We start from the raw sequence: 25,000 nt of genomic DNA on the forward strand, positions 1-25,000 counted from the left end.
TATGAAAAAATAGGGTAAAAGTGGACAAAAAGGAGGCATACTATGCTAGCAAGGAAAAGAAAAATGTAAATGGATTCATTATTGCAACAATTGTTAGAAAATAATGGTGTACCAAATGGGAGGATATGTGCATGTATATGTGATTCCTCCAGTGCTGAAAAACAATAAAAAATAGGGGTGTGGATGAACCATTTGAAGAACTTTCAAAAATTATGAGAAATTAAGTTTCTAAGCCTTTTTAGATTAGTTGAATAGCTGGACAACAAATGATCCCATGAGGTATAACAGTGGGCAGCATGCTGAGAGGCAGCATGAAATCTGTTGCCCTAGCCATCACTAACACACAGAAAAATAATTTATTTTATGATATTCAAGTGGCTTTGACATCGGTTGTGGGACAGAAGTCAGAGGTAGAAAAATCAGAAACTTGTGAGCAAGTTGAAATATTAAGTAAAACAAGTTTAACTGTTATATCTGTGGAAATAAAAGTATGACATAGTTTTGTTCATCAGTTTTTGGGGAATTTGAGGTGAGCAGGGTTACTGATTTTGAAGTGGAGGTAGGGACAATATGCATATTTACAGAACCATGGCAATTTCCTTTTAAAAACATTTGGGCCAATCAGGCTAGTTATTGCAGAACCTGGATAATTTCTATATCACAGGTCACCTCAGTTTGAATGGCTGTCCAAATTCCAGGCATTCAATTGAGGAGAGAGAGGCATTACAGATCTTTGGCCAACTTATCTGCACTGGTGAGAAGCAAGAAGGAGGAAAGAGAAATTCTTTCTTGGATGAAATACTATGACATCATTTTGGTAACTAACTGATGTTATCCTGCTATACTCTGATCCTTATAGATACATACATACATACATACATACATACATACATACATACATACATACAAATATTTCCAGCATGGGCATTAGTACCCTTCTAGCAAGCCAGTATACCAAAACAGCTGTTCCCATAATGTGTCCGGGCTGTTCTTAAATGTTTCTAAACTAGTACTTGTTTTAATGTAGTTTGGTAGTCTATTCCATGCATCAGCTACTCTCTCAGAGAACAAGTTAGTGCACTTCTCATTCCTATAGAGTTTCCTACATAGGTTTCCTGATGCTTCCCTACTGATTTGATAACAGCAAATATTCCCAGAGATAGTTGTCTCTTAATGCCCTATTTTTTCCCAATTTCAGGTAATCTTGATACAGACTGTCCAAGTGCAATAATGCCCTCCAGTGTATATGATAATGTGTAAGTAATCCCCTTCCAGGGATGTAGAGGCCCTCCATCTGTGACATTAGGCCTCATAGCACCCTTGGGTGGGCATTAATTACACATTAACACACACCTTGTCAGGCATTATTGCTTGCTTATTATGTGTGTGCATGTGATGGCCAGTTCTTGGAAAATTGTCTTACATGAAACTGGTCTGTGGTGCAAATATTGTTGGAGACCACACTGACTCAGCAGTACACTGAAGACTAAAATGCTCATGGCAGTAACAGGGGCAGATATGAAAAAAGAAATACCTTGAGGTTACAGTAACACACCTCAAGGGCATGACAAGTTACTGTCCAGCTGCAGCCTTATAAAGAACATAGCACAAAGTGACAAGTTACATCCCAGCTTGTGGGGGAGGAATGAATCACTGTGATGGACAGCATAACACAGCAGAATGACAGGATACTGTCCAGCCTGGGAAGACACTCTGACAGACAACATTCTAGATAGATGGGGGCCTAAACTGACAGAGAATATAGCATAGAGGCATAACAGGTTGCTCTCCAGCTTGGGCAATTCACTTTGACAGAGAACATAGCACAAGGCATGACAATATCTGTCCCAGTTAGCGGGGGTTATTGCTGTTCTCACCTCTTTGTTCAATATTTAACTCTTAGTCTACAGGATTTCGCTCTGTTTAAGTGTTAGTCACATAGCTGGGAATTTATTTTCTGCTCAATATCTGAGTGGATTGGCTGGCTACAATCAACTGTATTAGAAGTTGAAGTTAAGTACAAACTTGCAGTTTTAAAGATAGTATTGTATTTATTTTTCTGTCTATTTAATTGTTTAACTTAAATTTGCCTGACTGAAATATTTTTTTTGCCTGACTGAATTATTTTATATATTTTCTGGCATTGCTTTCTGTTCTCATCTGTCCTGAAACTGGATTTTCCTCCTCCCTGCTACCCTATTTCTATGGTGTCGTTATAGTTGGTGGCTTTGCAGCTGCCCACCCCTACTGTAAATTTGATCTGGGGCACCCCTCCCAGTCTAGTCTTCACTCTACTTAATACAGAGGGAACATTTGAGAAGGCCAACCCACTTCCTCTCTCCTTGCACTTTACAAAAAAATTGCACTTTATTCATCTGCTTTTACTGTATTTGTGTTTCTTCCTAATTTATTACCTTATTTTGCTTTTGCCTCTTCTTAAAAGTACACAATTGTATTTATTCTGCTGCATTTATTACTGCTTGGTACTAGCCTGATTAAATTGTAACTGTTAATCTAAGCCTGTTGGTTTAAGCACTTGGGCTTCAGACCATTTGTTTTACATTAAGAAGGTTTGTGGTCTGCACTGTTGTGGCAGAACAGGTAGCTTACATCCTTCTAAGTTGGAAATTGCTGATTGAAGGCTCAGTGTCTGTTATTCTAAAAGTGTATTTGCTCTGGTTTAAGCACTTGGGATTCAGGATAGTTATTTTACATTAAGAAGGTTTGTGGTCTGACTCTTGTGGGAGGAAAGGCCAGATTCTGCCCTTCTGAGCTGGGAATTTCTGGTTAAAGGCTTATTGTGCCTGCTTATTTGAACTATTTCTTTCTGAAATTGGTGCACCTTGTTTGCTGTAGCATAGACTATATTCAGGCCTGCTGAACCTAGCTTTGTTTGTATAACTTGAGCACTAATCCAGGCCATCTTTTTGGAGAAGGTTCCACTACACCCTAGTGATAGGAGTGTGCAGTTAGAACTTGGTGATTGAAGACTGCTGGAACAGGGCTCGGTCTTGAGCTTTTTTACTGGTTAATTAGGTAATTGGATTGAATCAGTTTGCTCATTTTCTATTGTTATACAAAAATTGCACTTTATTCATCTGCTTTTACTGTAGTTGTGTTTCTTCCTACTTTATCACCTTATTTTGTTTTTGCTGTCTGTTCTTAAAAGTACTTAATTGCATTTATTCTGCTGCATTTATTACTGCTTGTTAGTAGCCTGATTAAATTGTAACTGTTGTCCTAAGCCTTTGGTTTAAACACTTGGGCTTCAGACCAGTTGTTTTACATTAAGAAGGTTTCTGGTCTTCACTGTTGTGGCAGAACAGGTAGCTTACATCTTTCTAAGTTGGGAGTTGTTGATTGAAGGCTAAGTGTCTGTTATTCTAAAAGTGTATTAGTTCTGGTTTAAGCACTTGGACTTAGGGCCAGATACTTTACATTAAGAAGGTGTGGTCTGCACTCTTGTGGGAGGAGAGGATAGATTCTGCCCTTCTGAGCTGGGAGTTTCTGGTTAAAGGCTTATTATGCCTGCTTATTTGAACTGTTTCTTTCTGAAATTGGTATGCCTTGTTTGCTGTACCACAAGACTAGATTCAGACCTGCTGAATCTACCTTTGTTTGTATAACTTGAGCACTAATCAAGGCCATCTTTTTCTGGAGAAGGTTCCCCTGCATCCTAGTGGCAGGAGTGTGCAGTTAAAACTTGTATGATCAAAGACTGCTGGAATGGGGCTCAGTTCTTAGCTTTTTATTGGTTAATTTGTTAATTTGTTTAAATCAGTTTGCTCATTTGCTACTGTTATATTAAAAAAAAATACACTTTATGCATCACCGCTTAGCTAGGGTTAAAATATTCACGGCGTCATAAAGTCTGCTCTTCAAATTTTCCATTAGAACTAGCCAGTTTTTTTAGTTTTAGCACTTAAATCTGTTTCTTTGAACTCAGCACTTGTTCAGAACTCATTGTAAGCACTAAATAAGCTACAAATTACTACACCACTCAACTTTCCTCACTTGTCTAGAGGAAAACAGTTTTTAGTACTTAATAAATAAGCACCTATCCAGGCATATCTATGGGTCAACTCCCAGTGTTTTTTTCTGTTTACCTGATGAATCTGGGCATCTTGGGGCAATGCAGCAATTGCCACATGTACACAGACAACCCTCACCTCCTACCACCCAACACTACAACCTGTGAGAGATGCACGTATGTAGCCAAACTGGAAGCAAAGCTCTCTTCATGCAAGACTGGACTAGACAGTCAAGAGGAGAGGGTAAACACTTGCACCACACCACACTCATCACATAGTCCCTCAAAACCTACACCACCAAAATACACACATAGAAACACAAAGCACACACCTACATTCACGAAGGCTCAAAATAAAAATCTGCCCAAGCAACAGAGACCTCCAATGCAAGCAACCTCCACCCCCCCCCAACTCAACCAAATGACACAGCCCACAAACTCAGTGAGCCACCAAATCACAACCCATAAGGCATAACAATGTTCCCAACACTCTAGTTATAGGTGACTGTATAGTTAGGCACACTGATGTTCCACTCACCGGGCTAAACAAAGAGAAAGTTACTGTCAGCTGCCTGTTGGGTGCCAGGATTTGCCACATAATGCACGCAATAAGGTCACTCCACAACAAGTACAAATATGACTCTGATATTGTCCATGTTGGTGTGCATGACCTGAGATGTACCTCCCTGGACTACATGAAAAGAGACATGGAGGAGCTCTTTGATCTTGTAGCCCAGGCAGGTATGACCCTAGCCCTGAGTAGCATCCTGCCATCACCCAGAAAGATACAACAGTACAAGGACAAAATGATTGGCTTCAACAATTGGCTAAGCTTCTGGTGTCATTCTAAAAGGATCTAGTATCTGTCTGCCTGGGATGACATGATCGACAGACCATGATGCTTTGCCAGAGATGGCCTGCACCTGTCACCCATAGAATTCCGGATACTGGCTAAGGCTCTTGCCACCCCATTAGTGCCTTTTTTAGGCAAGGATCAAATGACAGATTTTGCTTGCTAGTACCTGTTATGGTGGTGAATTTGAGGGTAATGCTACTCAATGCTAGAAGTCTAAACTTCAAAATGCACTCACTCGAGGCACTCCTTAAAATGGAGAACATCGACATCTGTGCCGTGACAGAGACCTGATTCAAGACTCCAGAGAGCAACCCTGCATTACCAGGCTATAATTTATATCACACCTTTCAGCCACCTAACCTGGACCAAAACACTAAAGGTAGAGAAGTGTCCATATTCATTAAGGATATCCACACCTCCAGGCTAGTTGCTCAGCATAATGCATCCGAGATTATCCAATTGCAACTAACTCTGGGCAAGACCCCAATCCAAATTGTAGCTTGCTACAGATCCCCCACCATGCCCTAGGATTCCCACTCCTCATTTCTTGATACACTGGAAAATATTAGGGTACAACCTAACACCCTAATAATGGGCAATTTCAACTACCCCATCATTAACTGGGAAAACTATTCATTTACCAACTCTTTTGCTCAACGTTTTCTAGAATTTATAAATTCCAAAGCCTTGGATCAACTTACCCACACCCCCACCCGGGGCAGCAATATCCTAGACCTGGTCATTACCAACATGGGTGACTGGTGTTCCACACCAGAGGTCAGTTCCTCATTGGTCAGATCCGACCACAAGCTAATCACCCTAGACATCCACATCCCGCCCCAACCCCCAATTAGGGAAATCATCGTAAAAACTTTCTCCAAAGCCAACTTCATGCTTCTTAAGACAGAAGTGGCAAACTTCACAACACCCATGCAGATGGACAATAGAGGTACAACTGCTGAATCCTACAAAAATGCACTTTATAACCACTTAAATGAGTGCATGGATCATGCTATCCCTAACAGAACCAAGATGCAATCCTCCAAAAAAAGGAAGCCAGTCTGGTGGTCCCCTGCTATAAACAAACTCTCCAACAGAAAAAAGAAACTTCTGCAAAAAAAAAAAAAGTAAAATCCCTGATTGGAGGAACTCCCTGGTCAGCCTCAGTAAGAAGCTGAAATCCCTCATAAAATCATCCAAAGCTAGTTACAAAAACAAAATCGCCACTGTTTCTAATGACAACCAGAAAGCATTCTATAGCTATGTCAAGAATCTCAATGGTAACACTCAGATCTGCTCTTTGTTACAGCACAATGGCACTAAATTTACATAACCAACTGATATTGCCAGCATCCTGGCAGATAGGTTCAGTGCTAACTTTCACCTCCTCTCACCCCCTAAAGGGCCCAATCTCTATGCCAGAAGAATGCAAAGTTCCTGTAGTCATGGCTGCACAGGTAAAAACCACACTCTCCAAAGCCAAGAACACAGCATCCATGGGATCTGACAACATCCCAGGCTGCATTCTACATGAACCACAGAATGAACTGGCACCCCACCTAAGTACCATGTTCAATCATAGCCTCACCTCAGGCTTTGTGCCCACTGAATGGCTCACAGCAACGGTTATCCCACTCCACAAAGGGGGATCCACCATGGACCCCAGCTACTACCGCCCCATTAGCCTGACGAGCCTGGTCTGCAAGGCCATGGAACATATCATCATGGAACTTATAAACAAAGACATTGGTAATCTCCAAACTCTGGACCCTACCAAGTTCAGGTTTGTAAAAGGCAGATCATGTCTGCTAAACCCGTTAGACTTCTTTGAAGCAATCACCAAAGCCGTAGATGAGGGTAAGATGGTTCACACAGCCTATCTAGATCTTGCCAAGGCTTTCAACACCATCTCCCACTCTGGAGTTATAGATAAACTCACTAAACTAGGTATAAATCCCTATGTCACAAGATGGGTTGCCAACTGGCTCACTGACAGAACCCACACTGTGAAAGTAGCAGACTCCAAATCCAACTTCAGACCAGTGACAAGTGGAGTACCACAGGTTTTAGTCCTGGGTCCTCTCCTGTTTGGTATCTACTTCTCTGAAGTACAGGCTAACACAGAAGGTCTTTGGCTAATGAAGTTCACAGATGACTGCAAACTAGGAGCCATAATCAAAACTCCTAACGATGTGGACATCCTACAAAAGGGCCTCAGTGAAACAGATGCCTGGTGTGAAAGCCATGGCCTCAAGCTCAATGCCAAAAAGTGCATTGTCATCCCTTTTGGTAAAAACTCTGTACCCATGAACTACCACATAGGCAGTAGTCTACTTAACACCAAAAGTCTGATAAGAGACATTGGGACATAGGTTGACAGTAGTCTCTCCTTTGATAATCACATTGCCACAGTACTCAGGAAATCCTTCTATGTAGCACACCGCACCACAAAAGGTTTCTTATCCAGGAAAAAAAGAGGTAATTGTTCCCCTCTACACATCACTCATTAGACCCATTATAGAGTACAATGCCCCTTTTGGTATGTACCTCACAAGACATCTACAACACCTGGAAAGGCCACAGAAATACCTCACAAAGAGGATTGCCAGCCTCAAACAGATGCCCTATGCAGACCATTTCAAAAAACTCCAGCTTTACTCCATCGCATATCGCCTACTCAGAGGTGATCTCTGCTTACCATACAAAGCTATGTTAAACCCAGAGCTATTGGACATGCTCCACTTAAAGAAAGCCCAGTCCCTCCGAGCTACATACTCTAGGGACCTAAACCTTGTCACCACAATAAAAAGAACATGCTGGAGGGATAGATTCCTGTCCCAGAGACTTCCCATACCCTGGAACAAACTACCTATCTACTATATCAAACAAAGCTTCTCATTAGCACTCTTCAAGAAAAATCTTGATGATTGGATGGGAAACAGGAAATTCACCCCGGGGATCACTTCTGTGGCTCTGCTCGACAGGGGTACAGGAAAATAATTTTCTTTGGTGGCAAAAGCCAGGGTACCTTTAGCCTAGTACCTACCTATGAACCTATGAACTGTAGCCTATGCCCACAGAGTGAATGCTTGCTATGGGGGAAGAATGGCTCCTGCACATATGCCACTGCATGGCCGTGTGTACCGAGGAACATGAGAAGCATAGGAAGTATGCAGTACCAGGGCCTATATCACGGTGCTACAAGAAGCTGAGCAGTGTTAATGAGGCAGCTGGTAATGACAATGTGGGACAGAGTGGGAGCAGACATACTATAATGGAAGATGTGTATGTATGCACCAAAGTGAGAGAGGGACTAAAGCACTCCAGAGACAGAGACCTCTGCTAATGGTACTGTCATATACAAACACAAACACATAGACACATACACACACACACACATACACACACACACACACACACACACACACACACACACACACACACACACACACACACACACACACACACACACACGTGAAACTCTTGGCATGAACCCAAGAGAACAACAATGACTGGAAAAGTCTGCCACCCAGGGGAAGGTACACATGGCATACATTTCCAGGAAAGAGGTAAAACACATAAAGCTTTCTGGAACTAGGTGTAGTAGGGAGTGGTATAGGACATCAGTGTTTTGTGGGTGGCCGTGAAAGACAGTAGTACTGGTACATCGTGCGGTCATAAGTATGATACTGTGTGATAAGATCAAGGCTCATGACATTACCAGTGAAAGGTCTATCTCAGGAGGTGGACCACCAACACACAAACAGCTGACCGAGGTATCTTAATATGCAACAGGTTAGCAAACCCTCATACCTGGCAATGCCTTTGATTTAAAAGCTGGGTTGGTGGGGACTGGCTAAGTGTCTATAGGGAAAGTAAGTTATTACTAGTACTTACAATTCTAGGGTATGTATGAGGGTATTTAGTAGAATACCTATGCAAATCTGTTTTTGGTTTTCCAGACATGCCAATGCTGAGATGTGACTACCTGTAACATAAGGTGTGGCAGTTTGTGTGACATGGGCCGAGGGAGAGGGAGAAGGAGGAATATGTTCCAGCACTGCCACAGGCTTCTGGTTAAAATATCAGCATGCAAAATGCAGAGCGCCCACAAGCTCAAAAAAAAGACTGAAATTATAGAAGAGAGAATCTCAAAAGTCACTCTTCCACTTTAAAAATATTTTTTTAAAGGGGGCAAGCCCCTTTGGCACTTCTTGATATAGGAGAGACAGGCCCCCACCCACCCCCTGAACTTGTATATGCCAACACTGAGATCGCAATACCTTGGAGAAAAGGGAATATTCTGGGAAATGACCATCTTGAACTTAGTATATGTAAGTCCATTTTTTTGGCCTTTCAGTCTCTGTGTTTGAGACTTGCTCTAGTGGGTCCTGACATGTCAAATGGTTACCTGGCCACATGTATGTTATCTTTTTGTTTTAACAGGTTTCACTTGTGAAGGGTCCAACACAGGTTGGCACATACCTGAGAAAATCTGTGGCTAAAGATGACAATGTGCACATGACACAGTCAGATGACACTGTAGCAGTGTCTGTGTAATGATAAAAATGGAGGACATACAGACCTCTCTTGCATGTGAGGTTTCTGTGGTGGGCAGGCTGAACCTCTATGATCACATACATTTAACACTGGAAGTCTTGTCAGTGTGAGTCCTACTCAGGCTACACAGGAGTCAGCATCACAGATAGAATCCATCAACAACACTGCCTTAGATGTGCAACACCACCTGTTATAGGAGAGGGTTATGATGGTGGGTGCTACCTCCAAGAACAGATCTTTCCTAAGTCAGTGATCACACTTAGCTCAATCAGAGAATGTGTAATTCAAAGAACAAGACACAGATGAATGCTACACACACCATGGTATAGATGGAGAGCAGGCTGCATATCCTGTATGGGGGTAAGCAACGACTGCAGATTGGACATGGCATGTAAGGATATAGAGCAAATACACTTGTTCACACCATTTATAGCCCTTAAGGCATCCACTGGAGCAACCATGAGGATTCTCACAAATGCCTACCATGACCATGCAAAGGCCCAGATATCCCTCCCTCTCAGGCCAGGCTTACACAATCTGTAAACACTGTTCTGGAACCTACAGCATTATCATAATTGTCTGTAGAAGCTGCCACACTCTGCCAGCTTCATGGTCTTGGCCAGCACTCATGTAACTCCATCCATACTGCACAACCTTTTAGCACAAGAAATCAAATGCAAAAATAATGGGGTGATAAAGGTCTAAAAATAGGGACATATTTTAAATATTGCTCTTACAAACTTAGAAAGTTGCTAGAAACAGTTTTTGCATTGGTATGCATTTTCTGAAGAGTATGAAGTCTGAAACTCAAATGTCTGTCATTAATTAGTGGACTTCGATCCTCATTGATTTGGCAGAAAAACCTAAATCTTGTGATAAACAGACCAAAAATATGAGGCAAAAATCTAGAGACTGCAAAAAGTCTGGACGCTGAGAGGTATGACTCCCTCACAGGGGTATCTCATTGGTTCACTCTGTTTTCAGCAGTTCCACAGCATCCTTATCCATGTTGGCCTTGTGCCATGTATAGCTATGACTGTTCTGAGTGTCAATGATGCCAACCATTTATTGTCTCCTAATATGGGGAGGTACAGTGGGATGCTAACCATGCTGAAGTGTTGCACCACCCTTTTTGCAAAATGCATCCAGCCATGACACTCCAGTGACCAATACTATACCCAGCCAATGTTCACAACATTGAAGTTGTACTTGAACAATGAAGGATGAAATCCTTGACTGAAGTGCAAAGTCTGGGTGTAGTAATGCATGCATCTCTTTTTCAGTCTATAGTTGTGGACCTGATACCTTCTCTTTGCCAGTTCTGCAAGTTATTTCTCCCACCTTGGCCTTGCATAGAGTGCTACTGCAGCTGGTTCCTCTGACAAGTCTGTGCCTGACTCCTCCCCCACTTCCCCAGTATTTCTTTTAGGTTGCAGTGCTGTATTCCAAAGTTGTATCTGCTTCTATAATACCATATTGCACAACATGGATATACAACATGAATAAATGAATGCAGGTATGAAATGCACACTACAGTATGCTACCATGTGTATCCAACCAGTGGAAGTATGCCTTCAGGAGCTGAACAAATGTTCGATAACATGTTGTGTCTCTGATGTATGGCATTGAATGTTTTCTCTGTCATGGTTAGTGGGTTTTAGATGGCAGTTATTACACATGATTTCAGAGCATATAACAGTAACACTAATTACTAACGATGTCCATGAGATGAAACAAGTTGGAACAGCAAAAAAATAAGGCTCTTTTACAACCTCTGCATTGTTCAAGAAAAAAAGCAATTGAACTGTTATTAAGAACTGTAACATAATAAGTCTGCTAGGGTTAGATGAGAAACAAATTACAGTAGTTCAGTATCTACTTTTCATATAGTATTTTTTCCAACTTGAATGCTCAAATATCCTTCTTATTTTATGAGGACCAAAAAAGTCTTAATGTTCAGAATGTCATCTTTGACAGATTTAATCCATGGCGTAATTCTGTTATTTTGACAGTATTGCATTGGTTTATTTTGTCTCTTCTTTGTTCTCTGTTGCTTTATTCCATATTATATTTACAGAAAAAAATTTTCATTCTAATGAAAAATCATTGCTATTTGATACTTTTCAGTACTTTTGTTATATAAAATGCTAGTTACAATGTAAAATGTAAGCTGAGGAACCGTATTTAATTATATAAACTCTTTCAGCAGTATCAGCATATCCTGGCCTGGGTAAATGGTACTGTGTGTGCCAACTATCATGATGGCTCTGTATAAGTTGTACTGCAGAAAATGGCTATAGATGTTGCACATTTGCCAGATGTAGGAATGATAGGTTCAGCCCAGATGTTGTACAGACACAGTGTATGTAATACCATCTGCATTACAATACCACTTGGCAGTTAATGAAGTAGAAATCTTTCCAGATGATATTCCAGATGCCATGTGCAGCAGGTGGGGCCTTCATGGCAATGTTGCTGAGATCCATGATGCCTTAGATTCCAGGAAAATGGCCTGTGCTTTGCAGTGCCTGAGTAGCAGTGGTTCTGTCCTGTGCTGTCCCCTGAAACCATATACATTCCTCCACATCTGCAGTATCATGTCAAATAACTGCTATAAGATCTACAAGACTGATGCCTGCAGAACTCCTAACATGTCCTCTACTAGGTTTGAAAGGTCCCCATGGCAGAATGCTGCACAAACCTTTTTGTCCAATGGGATAGGCATTCCACACTTCCCCCTTGATTTCACATGTCGACAGTATGTGTCTACTATCTTCTGCGTTGTGTCTTCACATAGTAGCAGCTGACAGTGTCCCTGGTTATATGTTAGCTACTGATGACCCATATGTGATGTGAAGGGTGACAGCTTGTAACATTGTGGGCACTGTCTCTAAGTGTAGCCACTAACATGTACTGCACAGCTAAGGCTGCTGCTATTCCTTGCAAAATAATGTTAATGAAATTTCTGTTCACAGATAAATCCTGGCAGATACATGAGCACCTTAACTAACTTTATATGTTTTTGAATCATTCCATAACATCATTTGTATAACTTGTGCTTCTAAGCAAATGAGACTCAACAATCTGCATGCCATAACATAAATACTTCATTATTCCTACTGACGGCAGTCCCACTAATTGTTTTTCTGAATCACTTACTTCTTGTGTGTTGTCATTAAGAACTATTTTTCCATACTACTATGTGCTAACTGGCTCTGAATACCCCCTAAAAATATATTGTAATCTTTGCATTAATGTACAGAATATCCGAGCTTCATCATTTCAAACATGCCATTATTTATTATTTAGATTACAAAGGAAATAGCTAATAAGAGTTCAAAATGTGCTGCTTGGCATTTAAAAAACTTTGATGACAAGTTATAGTGCAGAAAATAATATTTTATTCTGTTCACAGTCATACTTTATGTAAACAAATGGTAATATATGTCTGCAACAATTGGAGGTATAGCCTACCTTATAAAACAATTTTCTTGGAAAAAAAACCCCTGAAATTTCCTCACTTTCAATTAGGGAGTGACAGCTCTAAGTGACTGATACGGCTTCAGTGTAAAAAGGGCATTCAGAATGTCTACAGGAATACCAAAGGCTAAATACAAGTCTTGTTTTCTTATGGTTCTCATTTCATGTTTATTTGACATGTAATGGTTTGCATTTCTGTTTCCTAGATGATGCAGAAAGAGAGAAGAAACAAATGGAAGCAGGTAAACAGTAAGAGTACTACATGCTGCAATATTAAAATCCTTTACACCTAGGGTACAGTAGTGCAAATCGTTTAAGTACGTTCACTTTTGTTCCAGTGCTGGAGTTTTTCGCAGTAGATTGTGTTATTTTACAAAGCAAGTATATGCATGATAATGTTTCATTTCTTTTCACACCTTCTTGAAAAATGAATATTGTTTCATACATTAAGCAGGCCATCACAACTCAAGGTTTGCATCCTTTTTGAGATATGCAATTACATTCAATGTATTGGGAAATGAAGGCCTTGCTTTTGCTGATTAATGAATAATTCCAAAGTATGAGATCCTGAGAATATTTAAAAGTGTAAATGCAAGCAGTTAAATGCTAAAGCAGTCAGCATTATGTGTATTATGGCAGTACAATGTTAAGAGCATCCAGATCATGTTAAATCTCATTCTGTTCTAATTTTACTATTTGTCTAAAGTCAGAAGACTGGCACATAAACCTATAAATCCTAGAGAAAAAGGAATTTCCCTCTAAGAGGGACATTTAGAATACAGAGTAGCACTTTATATAGTCAGATTGGCCAATGGACACTCTGTCTGTACCTCACAACTTTTGTGCCTAATACAAAACTGTTCCACTTGAACATAGGCTACAGGCAGCAGGGCTAAACAACATCTCCTCACACGTGAATAAGTTTGTTCAACAGATTAAAGCTTTAATATTATTTATATATATGAACCTGTATAATTCATTCAGGCATAGAGATTGTTTGTTAGAATTAAGCCACCATAATTCTGTCAGCTTGAATATATTTCAGTAATATATACCTGCATATTTACACACTGTTTTCCATAAAAAAAAAAACAATTTTATTCATTCTTACACTGAGCCCTAACATGATTAAAAAACACTGCCCTTTCTGATTCATAGACCACCAAAGTGATAAACGATAATATTAGACTGTAGAAACTGTGATGGGCACTCTCCACTGTCATGCTAAATATCAGTGAGTCATTCTGGGGTAGTGGACTGTGGCAACTATCCATGTTTTTACCCCCAGAAATGCCTCTGAAAAGGGATTTATACACCAAAGCAATGTTAATTAGCACAACCAGCTGTGTTAACTAATATGGCCAAACTGACACTTTTCCACCTTACTCCAATGGGAGATAACAAGCATAAGGGAGTTTAACAGAGAGGTAGTGGTGAAGGGTGTGTGAGTGTGTATATGTGCATAGTAGGCTGTGCATGTCTGCAGGGGAATGAATGTTTTCAGTCTGCTGTGTGTGTGTGTGTGTGTTTGTGTGTGTGTGTGTGTGCATGTGCACGTGTGTGTGTGTATGTACACACACTACTATGCGCATGTGTACTAGTGAATAGGTAAGTATGTCTATGATTGCTATCGGGAAAAATACTGTCACACGTAAGAATGTAAGGAGAGTGTGTGTGTGTGTGTGTGTGTGTGTGTGTGTGTGTGTGTGTGTGTGTGTGTGTGTGTGTGTGTGTGTGTGTGTGTGCGTGTGTGTGTGTGTGTGTGTGTGTGTGTGTGTGTGTGTGTGTGTGTGTGTGTGTGTGTGTGTGTGTGTGTTTGCGCGCATGCATGTGTGTATATGCATTTGTGTGTGTCTCTGTGTGTGACTGAGGGGATATTGGCTGTAGGCATAGTTCTGTTTCAGAGAGAAGCTGAAAATATGGAGGAATGAAGACCCTTAATCAGGACAGTATTTAAATATTCCAATAATTATCTTAAAAAGTTCATTTAACAACAAGTAACCCAAGACTGAAAAGTGGCACTAGCCATACCCTATGATTCATAGGTTCATAGGTTGGTACTAGGCTATCGGTCCTAGGGCCTATACAAGCCTAGCCATAACAATTTCCTGCTATTTCTTCCCACAAATATTTACTTCCCTGGACCCCTGTCTAGCAGGGCAACTGATGTGATTCCCAGGGTGAATTTCCTATCTCTCATCCAATCGTCAAGGTTTCTTTTGAAGAGGGTCAAAGAGGCGCTCTGCTTGACATTTATGGGCAGTCTATTCCAGAGTCTGGGGAGTCTCTGGGTCAGGAACCTATCCCTCCAGCATGTTTTATTCATTGTGATGACAAGGTTTAGATCCCTAGAGCATGTGGCTCTAAAAGATTGGGATTTCTTTAAGTGTAGCATGTCCAACAGCTCTGGGTTTGACTAGGCCTTGTATGTTAAGCAGAGATTGCCTCTGAGTAGACGATATGCGACAGAGTATAGGTGGAGATTTTTAGATGGTCAGCATAGGGCATCTGCTTTAGGCCTGTGATTCTTTTAGTGAGGTATTTCTGCAGCCTTTCCAGTTGTTTCAGATGTCTTGAGAGGTACATACCAAAGGGGGGTTGTATTCTATAATGGGTCTAATGAGGGATGAGTACAGTGGGACAATGATCTTTTTTTTTTTTTCTGGATGAAAAGTCCTTAGTGATGGGGTGTGCCACATAGAAGGATTTCCTGACTGTTGTGGTGATGTGGTTATCGAAGGTGAGACCACTGTCCACCTGTGTCCCTAAGTCTCTTATCAGACTTTCAGTGTTTAGTGTACTGCCACCTGTGTGGTAATTCACGGGTACATGTTTTTTTCCCCAAAGGGGATAACTATATATTTCTTGGCATTGAGCTTCCCTCCATGACTCTGGCACCAAACATCTGTTTCTCTAAGACCCTTTTGTAGAATATCCACATCATTTTGGGATTCAGTAATGGCTCCCAGTTTGCAGTCATCTGCGAACTTTGTTAGCCAGAGTCCCTTAGTGTTGGCCTGTACTTCAGAGAAGTAGATGCCAAACAAGAGCGGTCCCAGGACTTAAACTTGAGGCACTCCACTTGTCACTTGTCTGGAGCTGGATTTGGAGTTGGCTACTTTTACAGTGTGGGTTCTGTCAGTAAGCCAGTTGGCAACCCTTCGAGTGACATAGGGATTAATGCCCAGCTTAGTAAATTTATCTATGATTCCAGAGTGGGGGATGGTGTCAAAGGCCTTGGCGAGGTCCAGATAGTCTATGTGGATTATTTTACCCTTGTCCACGGCTCTGCAGACTAATTCAAAGAAGTCAATCAGGTTCAGGAGACAAGATCGGTCCTTCATGAACCCAAACTGAGTGGGGTCCAGTGTTTAAAAGTTGATAATGTCTTTGTTTATAAGTTCCATGGTAATACATTCCATGGCCTTGCAGATCAGGCTCGTCAGACTGATGGGGCAGTAGTTCCTGGAATCCAAGTGGGTTCCCCCCTTGTGGAGTGGGATAACTGTAGCTGTGCACCACTCAGTGGGCATGAAGCCTGAGGTGAGGCTATGATTAAACATGACACTTAGGTGAGGTGCCAGTTCATTTTGTAGTTCATGTAGTATACAGCCTGGGATGTCATCTAGTCCCATGAATGCTGTAGTCTTAGCTTTGGAGAGTGCGGTTTTTACCTGTGTGGCTGTTTTTACCAGAATTTGGCAATCTTTTGGTACTGAGATGAGCTCTTTAGGGGGTGAGAGGGTGGGTAAAATTTGTGCTGAATCGGTCTGCCAGAATATTGACAATATCCTTGGGATCAGTATATTTAATGCCATTCTGTTGTAGCTCACAGCCGATCTGAGCATTGCCACTTCGATTCTTGACATAGCTATATAATGCCTTGTGGTTGTCTTTGGAATCTTTGGTAATTTTATTTTCGTAACTAGCTTTGCAGGATTTTATGAGGGATCTCAGCTTCTTACTGAGGCTGGTAAGGGAGTTTTTTGAATCATGAAGCATTTTCTGAGCAATAAGAAAAATGAAACTCTAATGTATGGCATTACTGACTGACTGTAATCATCCTTGATTTACGAGTTAGTGGGCAAAACTAAGAGGCAACATCGGGGACTTTCTGTAAAACCAAGGACAGCTGGGAGGTATGAGTATGTCTGTGTCTGTGCGTGTGAGTGGGTTGTGTATGAGTGAAGGAGAGTGAGAGAAAAATGCAGATGGCAGGGAAGAGAAACTGTTGTGAGACTGAATGGGAGAAAGGTGGAGAGAAGATGAGGAGTAGGTGTAAGTAAGTGTGCATTGGCTTATTTGATGTCTAAAATGAATTTTGAAACATGCAGTAGCACCCTGGGTGTGGGATGTGAAATGAGCATCTGCATTAAACCTCTGCTCACTTGTACAAGCTGCTGACATCAGCAAGATGACCTGTCCTTCCCCAGACAGCACCACACCACTGTTTCAGTGAGCCTATGTTAGTTCACCAAAACTTATTTCCAGTGAACTCCTCTTCGTTGACCTCTATTCAGCGAAAATCACTTCCATAATTTACTGAATTTTCCAAGGGCAATAAAGTAGTTGGCCACTACACAACTTTGCCCTTTTCTGCACTGTAGTGTGATCTCAGAGTTGGTATATATAGTTGGGGGGTGTAGGGGGTAAAGGGCCCCAACTGGGTGAGTTTTATTTGGTTAGTTGTGGGTTATGTTGTGCTGTGGGACAATTGTTCCATTGCCCTTGGCAAATTCAGCGAATTGCAGAAGTGATTTTTACTGAATACCAGTCAACGAAGAGGTGTTCACTGGAAATAAGTTTCATAAAAACTAATATAGACCCATTTCAGTAGTTTTTACTTGAAAAATCAAATGCTGTGAGCGTGCCCAAGCATGCATGCCTCCCTTGTCTCTTCCAAAGATGGGCATGCCCATTCTACCTGCCAGTGGTCTCAAATGCTAAAACCCTATCACTAAACTTTCCAGATTTTTGTGGAATGGCCAGATTCATACCTCATTTTTTGGTCTGTTCCTCTTAAAGGTTTTGGCTTTCTGGCAAATTGAGTTTTGGCATTATTATATAATGACAATTATTTGAGTTTCATGTATATCATATCCTTCAGAAAATGCATGCTGACACAAAGCCTGCTTTTCTAGCAATTCTTCTAGTTTATAAGAGCAACATTTAAAAACTGTTCCTAAAATTATGCCTGTGTCCTCCCCATTATTTTTGGCTTTATCCATAACTCTTGGGCTATCAGATTTAAGGATATGGCTAATGCAACTTTTCAGTCTTGACTTGCCTGGGCCATATTCAGGACTTTAATCCTCTACACCACTAGTACAGGTTGATGATGGACTGTTGTAGGTTATTGTTTCATTTGAAAGTTCTAACATCTTATCTCACTATGAAATGCTTCAAATCTCTGATGAAACATCATAAGTTACTAGAGGTTTTCAAGCATAGAAGAATTTATAAAAGCTGGAAAATATGTAAGAAGAAAGAAGATAGCAGAGGGAGAAACTGTGATTGGAAAAGAAGACGGACAGTGCAGAAAAGACACAAGAAGCAGTAAAAACAAGGAATAGTTCTGGTTTAGTTTCTTGCATCTAGATAAATAGCTGACGCACAGAATTTGCCTTTTCTTATTTGATGATTTTGTAAATGAGGAATCAGATGCCAGTCACAAAAGTACCTAGAAAGCAGCCACTGACCCACCACTTCTAACATTTTAAGATTAAGCTAGCAACCTCATCTGAAATTGGAAATTGCATCACAAAAAACTGTAAAAGATTCTCAGGTATTTCTGTCTTCTTCAAGAGAAATCTTGATGAGTGGATGGGAAACAGAGGGGATCACTCCAGTGGCTCTACTCAACAGAGGAACTGGGAACTAAGGTCGGGTGGCATGATGCCAGGTTAATCGTATGGGCGAGGCTTGTAAAGTCTCCAGGGCCATTAGCCTAGTACACACCTATGAACCTATGAACATAAGACTCTGGGCATAAAAAAATGAAAGCTAGCTCTTTCAAATCATTTTCAAATTGCATTAAAGTCTGTTAAGAAAGACAGACCATAAACTTAATGAACAAGCCTATGGCACACACTGTTAGGGTCATTACTGCCTCTCAGGCCATATTTAAAAATGCGCCTTTGAATGATATCTGTGCAGCAGCTGTGTGGATCTCACTGAATACATTCCAAAACATTATAAGCAGGATATGATCTCTCAATGCAGGTCTTTCTTTGGTGCCACTATTGTTTATGGCATTCTTTCATGAGGATCCACTCAAGAAATTAGCTTTGGACTTGGTCATGCAGTTGATGTTAATGGAGCTGCAAACTCAGATATGAAAATTATGACTTACTGTCATGATACTTCTGGACTGAGGGTTGCATCCTCTTGGCCATTCTCTCCCTCCTTCCAAATCCTAACTTGGACATGGCTGGTTTAACCTGCTACCACAGTACTAACCTTTTGTCAATCAAAACACCTCAGACAGCATGCATAAATGCCCAGTTTACCTACTAAACTGAATAAACTACTGGAAACTTCAACAAGGTTCCCTTATTCCTCCCACAAGGAGGGAAACAGAGAGAAAGAGTCTCCAAGATCCGATAGCTAAAGTGATTTTATCTGGACTAATACTTTATACTCTGTTTCACATTCTGTGACTGGGTAGAAACAAGGTGTTATACTGTTGCTTAATTCTTGTGTGAAACAGTTGTGAAAATTGTATATGTTATATGTGTATATTATTTGTGCTTCCTGATGTAAAAGAGGAGTCAGTGATTTGTATTGTTAGCCTTTTGATTCCTCTCCAAAAGAGCTCAGGTTTGCTAGCAGAGATTAGGTGCTTTAGTCTTATAAATTGTGCTTTGTAGATATTATTTGCAGCTTTTATTTGGGTCAACTAATTTTCATGTAGATGCTTATTTATTGATGCCCTTGTTAAAACATGAAATATCCTTCATTTCCATAATGTGTCCTTCAAACTCCATTCAAATCTAAACCACATAAAATATAAAATTATCAGATGCATTCATACGTCTAACAATAGGAAGACGACTGCCACAATCTACAAATATCGCTGACTGCTTGTATCAGTCAGAACCATATCACTTTTAAATATCTTTATATGCAAATTACTACACAATGCTACATAACATCCCCACCTTAGAAGCAGATTACTAGAAAGGGATCAAACTTATTCTCTTAGGGGATCTGAAGCAATATTTCTAGGAGACCCTCCTTCAGTGTAGACAGTTTAAATATGCAGTAGCATAAGTTTGTGCATGTGTATAATACATGACATATTAATCTATCTTCAGCATATATTTATAAAGGAAATACTATGCTACTGTTAATGTATGCTTCAGTGTAGAAATTACAGATATATGAAATGGTATACGACGCTTGATTCATTATTTAGTTCATTCTGAAATGACTGAAATCAAATAGTTGAAAGCCTATTGTGTTGAAACATCAAACAATGAAAATGTCTTAAGGGAAAACATTTCCTAAAGAGCTTCTTGCAGGGAGGCATGCCACCTGCACCTACGATGTGGAGGCTGGTTTACTATCAAAATAAAGAAATGCACCTTACCATGTGTCTGAATATTGAAAAGAAAGGTGCAAAAAGGGAAAACTGTGAAGACAAATCCTGTTGACTTGGAAACTTTGACACATAGGTTGTGTTTGCAGTTTGGCACGTTGGTGTTTTGCATTGTATTGCACTACATTGAAGATCGAGAAAATTACCCTTTTCCTCACTGTAGTGCAATCTTGGAGTTAGAATATATAATTAGCAGGTGGTGCAGGGGGCATAGCCCCCCACATGGTGGGTGCAGGGGGTCTTTCCCTCCTGCAAAACAGTAGACATTTGTATGGTATGTTTCTGGTGTTGTTTCCAGATGGTGAGTGGTCCATTACATGTCAAATGTCAATTTTTTTCCTTCAGGAAAAAAAGTGACATTCTGAGCAGTCAGTTTAGATGGTATTCAACCTTCCAGTTCAGGGATCTGAATATTCATCGTGACTGCTTTCTTTATTTTGATAGTAAACCACAGAGGCTTTGTACCATCATCTCCTTACTTAAATGTAGTAACTCCATGGTTGCACAGCTGGAAAAAGAAAAAGAAAATACCACACATATGGGAGCACCGTCAGAACAAAAATAAAAAAAAAATCATCAGTGGTTATGTATTGGTAACACCAGTCACTAGATAAGGTTAGTTTGTATTTTTCTAAATAATTTATTTCTGTATTACAGTATTGCAGTAGTAGGAGCAGCTATGCCATATCAGTGAAATGAAATTAACTTTAAATCAAATGTTCATTCCACTAAAAAGGCTTTCAGCTATTTGGATTCAAGCATTTGTCTTTCAGCAAAACAAACGTGTGTGTGTGTGTGTGTGTGTGTGTGTGTGTGTGTGTGTGTGTGTGTGTGTGTGTGTGTGTGTGTGTGTGTGTGTGTGTGTGCGTGCGTGTGTGCGTGTGCACGCGCATGTATGTGTATATATATATATTTATATGTATATCTATATCTATATCTATATATCAAGCTATATATATATATATATATATATATATATATATATATATATATATATATATATATATATATATATATATATATATATATATTGCCATGTTCTTTAATCGAAAGTATGGTTCATCTAACCGTACTTCTGTGAACTGACGTCCGCAAAAGTGCATTTTGTCGAAAATGCACTTTCGTAGAAAAATTAAAACAAAAATAAACATTAAAAAAAAAAACACAGTAACACCCCCCCCCCCACATTAATATTCTCACTCCGAAATTGCACTACAGTGGGGAAAAGGGAATACTACTCAATGCTAGAAGTCTAAATCTCACTAAATAAGCTACAAATTTCTACAGCAATCAGCCTTCCTCTTTACCTAGAGAAAAACAGTTTTTGTACTTACTTTCCTCACTTGCTTAGAGAAAAACAGTTCTTATACTCACTTTCCTCACTTGTCTAGAGGAAAGTAGTTTTTTTGTTCAGGCATGTCCAAGGGTCACCTCTCAGTGTTCTTTCCTGTCTATCAGATGAATCTGGGCATCTTGGGGCAATGCATTACACAGACAACCTTCTCCTCCTACCACCCAACACCACAACCTGTGAGAGATGCACTTATCTAGCCAAACTGGAGGTAAAGCTCTCTCCAACCAAGACTGAACTTGACAGTCAAGAGGAGAAGGTAAACACTTGCACCACACCACACTCATCACATAGCCCCCACTAAACCTACACCACCACATTCCACATATACAAACACAAAAACATTTGCAGAGGCTCTCAATAATAATCTGCTCAAGCAACAGAGACCTCCAAAGCAGAAATACAAGCAACCTCCACCCCCCAGCACAACTCAAATGACACATAGCCCACAGACTCTGTGTGCCAATAAACCACAGCCCCTAAGGCAAAACAACGTACCCAACACACTAGTCATAGGTGACTTTATAGTCAGGCAAACTGATGTCCCACTCACCAGGCTAAACAAGGAGAAGGCTACTGTCAGCTGCCTGTTGGGTGCCAGGATCCGCCACATAACCCATGCACTCAGGTCACTCCACAACAAGTGCAAATATGACTCTGTCATTGTCCATGTTGGTGTGAATGACCTGGGATGTACCTCACTGGACTACATGAAAAGAGACATGGAAGAGCTTTCCGCTCTTGTAGACCAGGCAGGTATGACCCTAGCCCTGAGTAGCATCCTGCCATTGTCCAGAATGATACCACAGTACAAGGACAAAATGATTGACTTCAACAATTGGATAAGTTTCTGGTGTCATTCTAAGGGGATCCAGTATCTGTCTGTCTGGGACAACATGGATGACAGACCACAATGCTTTGCCAGAGATGGCCTACACCTTTCGCCCCAGAGATTCCGTATACTGGCTAAGGGTCTTGCCGCCCCTATAGTGCCTTTTTTAGGAAGGTTCAAATGACAAAATTACCACTGTAATAGGAACAGGCAAGCAAAAACTGAGGGTAATGCTACTCAATGCTAGAAGTCTAAATCTCAAAATGAACTCACTCAAGGCACTCCTTAAAATGGAGAACATCGATATCTGTGCAGAGACTGAGACCTTGTTCAAGGCTCTAGATAGCAGCCCTGCATTACCAGACTATAACTCATACCACACTTTTCAGCCATCTAACCTGGACCAAAACACCAAAGGTGGAGGTGTGTCCATATTCATTAAGGATACCCCGCACCTCCAGGCTAGTTGCGCAGCATAATGCATCCGAGGTTATCCAAGTGCAATTAACTCTGGGCAAAACTGCAATCCAAATTGTAGCTTGCTACAGATCCCCCACCATGCCCCAGGATTCCCACTCCTCTTTTCTTGATACACTGGAAAATATTAGGGTTCAACCAAACACCCTAATAATGGTCAATTTCAACTACCCCACCATTAACTGGAAAAACTACTCATGTACCAACTCCTTCGCTCAATGCTTTCAGGAATTCATAAATACCAATGCATTGAATCAACTTATCCACACTCCCACCAGGAGCAACAATATCCTAGACCTAGTCATTACCAACATGAGTGACTGGTGTTCCACACCTGATGTCAACTCCTCGTTGATCTGATCCGACCATAAGCTAATCACCCTAGATATCTTCTTCCCGCCCCCACCCACCATTAAGGAAACAATTGTAAAAAAATTCTCCAAAGCCAACCTCATGCTTCTTAAGAAGTGGTGAACTTCATGACACCCATGCAGATGGATAATACAGTTACAACTGCTGAATCCTACACAAATGCAATCTATAAGCACTTACATGAGTGCATGGATCATGCTATCCCAAACAGAACCAGATGCTATCCTCCAAAAAAAGGATGCCAATCTGGTGGTCCCTGGCCATAAGCAAACTGTACAACAGAAGAAAGAAACTGTTGCAAAAGCGAGTAAAATCCCATGAGTGAAGGAGCTCCCTGGTCAGCCTCAGTAAGAAGCTGAGATCCCTTATAAGATCCTCCAAAGCTAGCTATGAAAACAAAATCACCACTGATTCTAAAGGCAGCCACAAAGCATTCTATAGCTATGTCAAGGATATCAATGGCAACACCCAGATCTGCTATGAGTTACACAACAATGGCACGAAAATTACAGAACCAACTGATATTGCCAACATCCTAGCAGATAAGTTCAGAGCTAACTTTACCCCCTCTCACCTCCTAAAGGGTCCATATCTATACAGGAAGAATGCAGAGTCCCTGTAATCACATCTATGCAGGTAAAAGCTGCACTCTCTAAAGCCAAAAACACAGTATCCATGGGACCAGACAACATCCCAGGCTGCGTTTTACATGAACTTCAGAATGAACTGGCTCCTCACCTAAGCACCATGTTCAATCATGGTCTCATGTCAGGCTTTGTGCCCACTGAATGGTGCAGAGCAACAGTTATCCCACTGCACGAAGAGGGAGCCACCACTGATCCTGGGAACTATCACCCTATTAGCCTGATGAGCCTGGTCTGCAAGGCCATGGAACGTATCATCATGGAACTCATAAACAAAGACAATGGTAACCTCCAAACTCTGGACCCCACCCATTTCAGTTTTGTGAAAGGCAGATCATGCCTTCTGAACCTGATCAACTTCTCTGAGGAAGTCGCCAAAGCTGTAGACAAGGGTAAGATGGGTCACACAGCCTATCTTGACCGTGCCGAGGCTTTTAACACCATCTCCCATTCTGGAATTATAGCTAAACTCACTAAACTAGGTATAAATCCCTATGTCACAAGATGGGTTACCAACTGGCTCACTGACAAAACCCACACTGTAAAAGTTGCAGACTCCAAATCTGACTTCAAACCAGTCACAAGTGGAGTACCACAGCGTTCAGTCCTGGGACCTCTCCTGTTTGGGCTCTTCTTCTCTGAAGTACAGGCTAACACAGAAGGCCTCTGGCAAATGAAGTTCACAGATGACTGCAAACTAGGAGCTATAGTCAAGTCCCCAAATGATGTGGACATCCTACAGAAGGGCGTCAATGAGACAGATGCCTGGTGTCAGAGGCTCAAGCTCAGTGCGAAAAA

The 25,000-nt window shown here is 40.9% G+C and overlaps 1 protein-coding gene across 3 annotated transcripts in view; it reads left to right on the top strand.

Moving 5' to 3' along the window:
• Nucleotides 1-25,000, top strand: part of LOC122791339 (IgA receptor-like) — a 632,537-nt gene that overhangs the window by 327,831 nt on the left and 279,706 nt on the right. For all 3 annotated transcript variants that reach the window (XM_044059054.1, XM_044059052.1, XM_044059053.1), the window contains one exon: nucleotides 13,133-13,168. In XM_044059054.1, coding sequence (XP_043914989.1) covers nucleotides 13,133-13,168 — 36 coding nt within the window. The remainder of the gene's footprint in view (nucleotides 1-13,132; nucleotides 13,169-25,000) is intronic.

The sequence above is a fragment of the Protopterus annectens genome, chromosome 17.part0, assembly GCF_019279795.1.
Source record: "Protopterus annectens isolate FY-2018-M chromosome 17.part0, PAN1.0, whole genome shotgun sequence".
NCBI classification, from domain to species: Eukaryota; Metazoa; Chordata; order Ceratodontiformes; family Protopteridae; genus Protopterus; species Protopterus annectens.